Raw genomic sequence first — 10,000 nt, 5'->3', positions numbered from 1 at the left:
ATTTATTCATACAGTATAAATCTCCTCTGTGCCTAACCGTAGCATCTTAAATACATCTAGATCTAAATCTCACCTAGTCATTCACACAAAATCTGGACTTTTAAAACGTCCAGGAGCTGTGAATAGGGACTCATTTGGGTCTGAGCCTGTTTGGAGAACGGCGGTAGACGGTTTGGGTTTAATCGCAGAGGTGGCGCTGTAGGAACTCTGGGATTTGGGCTTCTGTTCCTGCCACAGGTCTAAGACTGGAATACTTCCAGGCTTTGATGCTTGTGCTCGGCGATTTGAATGGTTTCTCCTTTTTTCATTATGAAATGGAGGGTTTTTTGGGGTTTTTTGCACTATGACACATTTTGACACTCATTTTGAAATGGGTGAATGTTTCAGAACGTTTTCACTCCACTTTAAGTGACTGACTGTATTTTTGTCACACTCCATATGACGAGTACTTACTAATCTTTGTGGTTTGGGTGTGAGGAAAAGATCTCAAATTTCCTCTCAGCTACTCACCTGTGTGTGCGTGTGCGCCAACCACATCCTTTAGTCTTTAGAGCAACACCGCTGGACACTGGACAATGAGTAGCCTCTGGAGATCTACCCCCTACAGACCTTGGCTCCAGCCCTGTTCCTGGAGATCTACCCCTCCTAAAGACCTTAGCTCCAGCCCTGTTCCTGGAGATCTACCCCTCCTAAAGACCTTAGCTCCAGCCCTGTTCCTGGAGATCTACCCCTCCTAAAGACCTTGGCTTTATCCATGTTCATGGAGATCTACCCCCTACAGACCTTTGCCCCAGCCCTGCCCTTGCACCACCTCAGGGTGAAGTCTGGATTTGAGTGTGATCCTCTCCTACTGAAGTCATTCTTGGGTTTATTACACAATGTTTCACATCCTCTCCTCTCCCGAGTTCTGAACCAGTATAAATCTGGCTGTGGAGCTTCGTGTTGTGATTTCAGGAACTGGGCTGGAATAAACGGCTACACTTCACACTTTTAGATGGCGAGATTACCGTATTATGAGAAGACCAGCATACTTTTCAGTGGTTGGACAGTAGAAGAGTACAGAGAAGTATAGAGCAGTATAGTGGAGTATAGAACATTATAGTGGAGTATAGAAGAGTATAGTGGCGTATAGAGAAGTACAGAGCAGTATAGTGGAGTATAGATCAGTATAGTGGCGTATAGAGTGTTATAGTGGCATATAGAGAAATACAGAGCAGTATAGAGGAGTATAGTGGCGTATAGAGAAGTATAGAGCAGTATAGTGGAGTACAGAGCAGTATAGTGGTGTATACAGTAGTATAGTGGCGTATAGAGCCTTATAGTGGCATATAGAGAAGTACAGAGCAGTATAGTGGCATATAAAGCAGTACAGAGAAGTGTAGTGGAGTACAGAGCAGTATAGAGCAGTACAGAGCAGTGTAGTGGCGTATAGAGCTGTACAGTGGAGGAAAGAACAGTATGGAACAATATAGTGGAGGGGTACAGAGACATATAGAGCAGTATACCACTAGGGCAATGGTAGCTCACTAGTTAAGGTAGTGAACTAGTAATCAGAAGGTTGCCAGTTCAAGCCCCACCACTGCCAAATCTTTCCAGGAATGGAAATCTAGTGCTGGTTCTCTCTCCCCCACCTGTTCTGGGTACAGATGTTTGGGACAGGTGCAGAGCTTGTGACTGAGCCTTCTCAGCCTTCTTCTGACTGAGACACAAATGCACACACCCTCCACATGCAAATATGCACAAATATATCTACATGTACGTGGAGAGGAACGGACGCTCGTGTGCAGGGCGTCCTGGAGAATGCCGTTCTAGAATCTTCTCCAGGGAACCATGAACCAGGTTTATCCAGATCCAGAATTCGATGACAGCAGTGTTGATAGTGCCGTATGGTAAAGGAGAGAGGGTATGTGTGTGTGTGTGTGTGTCTACAGTGATAACAGCAGGTGCTGTTTGCCCAACACAGGAGCAGAGTGTCATGATCGGGTGGGGACGTGTTAACCCCGTAGTGCCCAGATCCTTGTCTAAGTGACCCGGACGTCCATGTTTCTGTGCTCCCTCCCGGGCGGACAGCGCCAGTACCAATTCAGAACCAGAGCTGGGCCCCATGCGGGGCCCTTAGAAACTCGTTGTCTGTAGTAAAGGGTCCTTTTTCCCGGCTGCCTGGGTTTTTGGATTAGATCAGGACTGGGTGGGATTACGTTCATGGCCTCCTGAGTTTGTGTTTGACTGTTCCATTACGTCTTGTTAGTCGAGCTCGGTGGAACGGCGTGGCGCGCGCGTGCTGCCTGTAAGGGCTTCTGTCTGCGGTAGCCCTAATCCGCACGGACGAGTGCGCAGCTGTCTCTGAGTATGTTTTATTGTGAGTGGACGAGAGACAGAGAGCTTCTGCTGTTTTATGGCGTGAGAGGACGGGACATGCTCACGCTGGACAGCCTGGGCAGGTGTCTGAGTGGGAACGACACTTGAGCTCCCATTTTCATTTGAGTGGGTCTGAAGTAAACCCCCCCTCTCGCACGCGCATCACAGGACTGAGACAGCCTATATGACGACACTAGTCAGCAACACGGGCTTATTAAACATTTAATATTGTTATATTAATTATGTTAACATGATCAATTCTCATGCTCGTTTAATAGGATGTGTTTTTAGAATTGTTTTCAGATTTAGTGTTTCCTCAAACGCTTCAGTTCAGACTCCCTCCTGTCTGCGACAAATATAATCTATTATCATCACCGATATTTAATCCATGCTTGCTTTATGGATTTCAAACACACATCTGTAACAACAGTGCACACGCCTTGCAGGTAAATATTCTCCTTGTCTCCTTGACACTACCGTTGATGACCCGTCCCTGGTTCCTGTAAAGACCGACGCCGGCCGGTTCTCTGAACAGCGGCGAGGCTCAGCGTTACTTGTGTGGAAAAGGGCTAACAGACACTACCCAAACCTGGCAGCTTCTCCGAGCAGGAGGCACTTTAAATCTGAAGAACTTCTTCCTTTTCTCCCGCCTGCCTCCCGCAGGCCAAGAGGCGTCTGGATTTGGAGGATCCCGTGTACCTCCCCGGGTTTCGCACGCCCAAAGGGAAGATGACCCCGGCCGCAACCTGCGTCTCCAGCCCCAAGAGTAAGAGCCGGAGATCTGTTTCCTTCTAGAGTACTCGCACACGACGGCAGATAATCTTGCGCAGACGGCCAGCGGCGTTCCGATGCCAGGCTGTGCTATCCAAGCCCTGGAGCAGGACTGGGCCTGTGCTGACCGTGTGTTTTCGGACCCACAGCTCCCAGGTCGCCGGGTGAGCGCACGCGCTACGACACGTCTCTCGGCCTGCTCACCAAGAAGTTCGTAGGGCTGCTGAGTGAGGCGGCCGACGGGGTTCTGGACCTGAACTGGGCCACAGAAGTTCTGGAGGTCCAGAAGAGACGTATCTATGACATCACCAACGTGCTGGAGGGCGTGCAGCTGATCCGCAAGAAGTCCAAAAACAACATCCAGTGGATGTGAGTATGCTGCACCCTACAGGCCAAAAAGAGCATAAAGGAATTGTCAGATTACCACTATTACACTCTATAATGCCCCATAATATGGCCACTATTACACTCTATAATGCCCCATAATATGGCCACTATTACACTCTATAATGCCCCATAATATGGCCACTATTACACTCTATAATGCCCCATAATATAGCCACTGTTACACCGTGTAATCCCCCATAATATAGCCACTGTTACACCGTATAATGCCCCATAATATGGCCACTATTACACCGTATAATGCCCCATAATATGGCCACTATTACACCGTATAATGCCCCATAATATAGCCACTGTTACACCGTATAATCCCCCATAATATAGCCACTGTTACACCGTGTAATCCCCCATAATATAGCCACTGTTACACCGTGTAATCCCCCATAATATAGCCACTGTTACACCGTATAATCCCCCATAATATAGCCACTGTTACACCGTGTAATCCCCCATAATATAGCCACTGTTACACCGTGTAATCCCCCATAATATAGCCACTGTTACACCGTGTAATCCCCCATAATATAGCCACTGTTACACCGTATAATCCCCCATAATATAGCCACTGTTACACCGTGTAATCCCCCATAATATAGCCACTGTTACACCGTATAATCCCCCATAATATAGCCACTGTTACACCGTGTAATCCCCCATAATATAGCCACTGTTACACCGTATAATCCCCCATAATATAGCCACTATACCACCGTATAATCCCCCATAATATAGCCACTATACCACCATGTAATCCCCCATAATCTAGCCACTGTTACACCGTGTAATCCCCCATAATATAGCCACTGTTACACCGTGTAATCCCCAGTAATATAGCCACTGTTACACGGTGTAATCGCCAGTAATATAGCCACTGTTACACCGTGTAATCCCCAGTAATATAGCCACTGTTACACCGTGTAATCCCCAGTAATATAGCCACTGTTACACCGTGTAATCGCCAGTAATATAGCCACTGTTACACGGTGTAATCGCCAGTAATATAACCACTGTTACACCGATTAATCCCCAGTAATATAGCCACTGTTACACCGTGTAATCGCCAGTAATATAGCCACTGTTACACCGTGTAATCGCCAGTAATATAGCCACTGTTACACCGTGTAATCGCCAGTAATATAGCCACTGTTACACCGTGTAATCCCCAGTAATATAGCCACTGTTACACCGTGTAATCGCCAGTAATATAGCCACTGTTACACTGTGTAATAAGTGTATCAAAGGTCAGAAGTAGTGGCTTGGCATAGTTCACTTTATTGCCAACCCTGTTTTTTGTCTGTGTGTCTGTGTGTGTATATTAGCGTGGGTGGTGTGTTTGAAGGCTCAGCGAGTGGTTCCGAGCATCCGAAGACGCTGCGGAGAGAACTATCTGACCTGGAGAGAAAAGAACAAGTTCTGGATGACCTTATCCAGTCCAGCACCAATCAGCTACGTGACCTCACTGAAAACAAAGACAACCAAAGATATCCTTTCAGTCTTTGTGTGTGTGTGTGTGTCTGCGTGTTGGGGTATGTTTGCATGTGTGTGTTTGTGTCTGCACGTGTGTGTGTTTGCTTTGGTCTGTGCAGGTGTACCCAACGTGTGTTTGTGTGAGTGTGTTTACTTAGAGAGACAGTCTGAAGTGTTTTGTCTGCATTTTTGTGTTGTTTTGGGTTTTGAGTTTGAAAATGGGACCAGTTTAAACACGCAGAAGCAGCCCAGAGATTAGCGGAACGTTCTAGAGAATGTTGGACATGTAAAACTAATTCAAAATCATGAAAATTAAAGACCGGATAATTATTCACCTTTAATGTCCAGTGATGTGATAATTAACACTATTTCCCAGTATTGTGTGATGAGGGGTAAAAGTAAGCGTGTAATATTTTATTTCTTGAGTGAAAAGACTTTTAGCGTAACTGCATGGACTTCCTCCACATACGTGTTGGTCTTTAACTCCGTCCCACATTCGGATACGTGACATATCAGGACATTCGCTCCATAGCGAGTCTCCAGGACCAGACGGTGATCGCCGTCAAAGCTCCACCTGAAACCAAACTGGAGCTGCCGGACGTAGCCGAGGTGAGCGAGCGCCACACAGCCCCAGGTTCTAGCCTAGAACCACTCACCATCTCCCTTCTTCCTGGGGCCGAGCACAGAGACGCTTTCTGTCTCTCCTCTCCCGGGGTTCGAGTGAAAATCTCTTGTTGCGGTTCCTCTACCGCCAGGGCGAAGGCTGTGTGTGGGTGTAGACAGATTTAAAAGGGTCACAAGACTCGGGAGAAACCTTGAGAAACCAACTGAGCGTTTCAGCAAAGACGCTGCACTCGTGATGTATCGCTATCACAGGCGCGTAAGCGTGTATCTACCTATACGTGTTGTGCACGTGATCTCAGTTTAGTCCATCGCGCTCATGTTACTCAATACCTGTAATAATCACCTTTGTTTACCTGTGACGTTGTCCTGTCAGCAGGCATCTATGCAGATCTACCTGAAGAGTAAGAATGGTGCTATCGAGGTTTACCTGTGTCCAGAGGACGGTGTGGAGGACGCCAGCCCTGTGAAAAGTGCCACGCCCAGGAAGGACCATATCCCAGGTGTCACCCAGGAAACACGGCCACAGACGCCACCCTGTCTGTTCACGCCCAAACCACAGCAAGGCCCCGAGGGTAAGAGGGGACGTTTTATTGGCTAACATGTTAACGATCAGTAGATACTCTATGACGCTGCTTAGCGTGATCTCATTTAAACGATGATATTCGGGTGCCTTCTAGACTTAATTACTGCACAAGACGCTGCAAAACACCATTTTAAAAATGACAAATGTTTATTCAGACATGCAAAATCGTTTTGTCCCCATGTTTTAATGTTTGGTTTCAGACGTAATCCCAACGCTGTAACAAAAAGGCATCAGATCTTGCGTGCCACTTCTGTGTCATCGCGGTTTTTAGCTCGCGCCGTTATGAACGAACCTTCCCACCTGCGTTCTAATCTGTAAACAATGTCACTGTTGCTCATAAAACTAATTTTCTGACCAAACAACTAAACAAATGTTTCCTTGTGCGCAGCTGTGCTCTCTAAAGCCCACACCTCGATGGCAGCTGGCGACGGTCACAGTAGCAGCACCGCCCTGCTGGACGTGGAAGGGATTCTGGGCCTTCCTCCCAGCCTGCTCCAGATCACGGAGGATCAGTTGCCTGGCATGACCTTTACCCCTGACCCCTCCTTTATCAGTTTCTCTCCGCCCCTTGACCACGACGAATACCTCTGGGGGCTTGAGGACAGCCAGGGTGTGTCAGACTTCTTCAGTAACTACGACCTTGGGGATCTGCTCAAGAGCTGAACACGTCTCTCCCAGCTCCGGACGGAGACGGCCGGACCGCTCTTCCACGTGAGGATCACGCCGCATAAGCGAAGGGGAGGGGCCAAGAAACAGTGACGCCTCCCCCGGAGTGTCAACCCAGACTCCACAATATGGGTTTTGGATTTTAGATTCCAGGTTTAAATCCTGAAATGGTGTAATTGGTGTATTTATTCCAGTCCTATAAAGCTCAGCCAGTTATTTGGAGGTGGGGGTGGGGTATTTGGAGGGGGTGGGGGGTGGGGCAGTTGCTCACTAGTGTCGATGATCAGATGTACTGCCATCAACAGCGGCTTCTAGGGGAGTTACTCAGTAATGCCCTCTAGTGGCAGTGTAGGTTTATTTACACTGAAGCCATAGCGTTTTTTGCCATAGCCATGTCAGTTAAGTTAGATGTTTTGTAGATTGTAATTTTATATATATATATATATATATATATATATATAATTTTTTTATTTTATTTTTTTTTTTATTGGTTGTATGTTGTAATAGCAATGTAAGAAATATATTTGGTCACAACCAATATTGAATTTTTTACAGTGCACTTTTTGTAGACGTGAGCCAAACTGCCAACAAACATTAGTGTTTTTGTGTGTGTTAGTTTTTAAATCAATCTCAGGAATTGTTTGACGTTTTCCAAAGCTGAACGCTGGTACTGCGTTTTTAGTTTTGGCCAGTAGAGGGCAGGAGTGGGCTGCCTTCATTCTGTCTGCTACACGGACTCCTGTGTTAGTACTTTCTCTGAAACACAGTATCTCACCTTTTCAGATCATACGACTCGTGTTACACATCGCGTAACAGCCCTGTTTATCGCAGTGCCAAACCTCACCGTGGATATAATTCCGTAATATTCCATAATACTGAATGTCTGAGAATGCAGCCTGTACCTAGGCCCTGATCTAGATCCTGGAGTCTAGATCTTTAGAATTTATTCCTGCTACCTCCTGAGTTTCTTTGTTCTCATCTGAAATAAGGTGTTATGGTAATTATGGAGTGATTCCTTACCAATCTGGCAGCGTCTGTTCCATAGCGAGGGAAATCAGTTTTGTAGTTCTTGCACAAAGAATGGTGCATAACCACACACACACACAAACACACACACACAAAGAGCTATCAAAGGATATATGAAACCTGGCAGCTAAGTGAAATTATTTTTCTAGATTTTTCTGATAACTTTAGTAGTTTTGTAAAACTATTTTTTTTTTGTACGTAAATATTGTGTTCAGAGTATAGGGGGAATCTGGACTCTCAGCATGCCCTTGGTCTTCTGCTGGGCATTTTGGGTAATGTAAAGTTGCTCACAATTGCTAACTTCACTGCAAAACAAAACGAAGGATTTTGTTCCTCTGTGCCTCCCCCCTCCCTCTCTCTCTCTCTCTCTCTCTCCCTCTCTCTCTCTCTCTCTCTCTAACACACACTCACTCACTCACTGAATTCTTGCCCCACCTGTCTGGTGGCCTGAGTCTGAGAGGCTGTTACGTCTGGCATGTGTGTAAATGCAGATTTATTGACGGCACAGTTCAGACCGACAGCTTTGGCTCAGAGAGGTAATTTAAAACCCCCAGCTCGTCTCCCCAACCAGACCAAGCCTTGCCAGGGGAAGAAACCAGGGACTTGTGCTCCGAGCTGTTCCTCTCGACGTCTTTCTCACACACACCTGAAATAAGACTCAGAATCAATCTAAATGACTCACTGTTAAGAGTTGTGCGACTGCGAGGAGAGGAGGCGAGTCCAGACTCACTCGTCTGCCATCTTAAGCTTTATTTAACTGAACCTAAAAGACTTTAAGGTTTGTGTAGGTGAACGTCCCCAGAGTTTATCGTTTACTCGAGCCACATGTGCACGTAATGTCCTGTCCTAACAAACTTGAAATCGTGTGGTTTTTAAAGTGTGTTGCAGTGTGTGTGTGTGTGTGTGTGTGTGTACAGGTGTATGGTTGGCTTCAGGGGGTGTTAGGACGTGGGTTTTAGCTTAGTTGTTCAATTGAGTTTTGTAGTGCTTTTATTTTTTTTGTAAAGTTAATTGTATTTTTTTTTTCAATTGTACATAATTTGCTTTGTATTTATAATGACAGAAATAATTGTTGACTTAGCGTAATGTATAAATGATTCAGACTTGCAGCACTTATTGTTTTTGTTTTTAATGAATAAAAATCTTGGTGTAATGAAGGACACTTCAGTCATTCTTTCTTTTTTTAAAAAAATGAAGTCTCTCCAGCACTTTGTGTCTGTAATTGGAATTCTGTCTTGGAATGCCATGACTCTGGATTTCCTCATAGGAGCTCTGGAATGCTGACGCGCTTTGACGGTGGGATTGCCACGGTGACGTGCCTCCACAGCGACATGGACGAGACCGCAGTCTCACGCAGATTACACTGACCTCAGGCTTTCCGGTTTACAGTCTTATTGCATAATGGGTATGACTGAAAGGCTTTTACTGAAAATCTTCATAATCGTTATAAAATAGTCCATGTCTGTTTATGAAATACTTCTGGGTGTTCCACCAGACAAAGATTAAGCTTCATAGATTATTTTATTTTGTATTTAATCCTGCATGTCAGATCATGAGGTACATTTTTTTTACGGGCCCTGGAAATCTTGAGAAATCTTGAGTTGGTCACGTGATGCTCATTTACATGGGATGGGACAGTAATCTGTTTCTTTAGACTTTTTGATTCCTGTGCTGGAGTGGCCCCGAAGGGACCGTCTATCTCAAATTAAATTAATCTCCGGATGAATCATCTTTATACGGTAGTCATGAGGACTCGCGTCTGTCGGAGCAGATCTCTGGAGCAGTGCCTTCTCCCTTAGCCACCCAGGGACGTTTGGCCAGGACGTTTTGACCTTTCTTCCACACACCATGCCAATGCTCCAGACAAAGGCCCAGATCTCCATTCATCTGATCTCACGGTGTCTCATTCACACCATCTGTGATCGCACAGCATCCTGAGTCACAAAAAAAACATTTTAATAACAGTCGACAGACTGCGTTGTACCTGAAGTCAGGGGATGTGCCCTTGTGTTAAATTCAATTTGTTAACCAATTGCATTTATTGATCACTGCAGCTCTCTGGCAGATAGCGAGGTTAGCTCATGTCTGTTCCCCCAATCG

At 45.8% G+C, this 10,000-nt stretch overlaps 1 protein-coding gene across 2 annotated transcripts in view; it reads left to right on the top strand.

The window, feature by feature from the left end:
* Window positions 1-7,077, top strand: part of e2f2 (E2F transcription factor 2) — a 13,115-nt gene extending 6,038 nt beyond the window's left edge. The window contains exons 2-7 of one of the 2 annotated variants that reach the window (XM_035532978.1): window positions 3,022-3,124; window positions 3,279-3,498; window positions 4,854-5,015; window positions 5,496-5,610; window positions 6,002-6,197; window positions 6,597-7,077. In XM_035532978.1, coding sequence (XP_035388871.1) covers window positions 3,022-3,124; window positions 3,279-3,498; window positions 4,854-5,015; window positions 5,496-5,610; window positions 6,002-6,197; window positions 6,597-6,871 — 1,071 coding nt within the window. In that variant the 3' untranslated portion in view covers window positions 6,872-7,077. Of the gene's footprint in view, window positions 1-3,021; window positions 3,125-3,278; window positions 3,499-4,853; window positions 5,016-5,495; window positions 5,611-5,998; window positions 6,198-6,596 lie in introns of both variants that reach the window. The other variant, XM_035532977.1, reaches the window with a different exon arrangement.
* The last annotated feature ends 2,923 nt before the right edge of the window (window positions 7,078-10,000 follow it).

This window comes from Electrophorus electricus, chromosome 13 (assembly GCF_013358815.1).
Source record: "Electrophorus electricus isolate fEleEle1 chromosome 13, fEleEle1.pri, whole genome shotgun sequence".
Taxonomy (NCBI): Eukaryota; Metazoa; Chordata; class Actinopteri; order Gymnotiformes; family Gymnotidae; genus Electrophorus; species Electrophorus electricus.
Note: the sequence above shows the minus strand (reverse complement) of the source record. Positions and strands in the feature narration are given on the sequence as shown.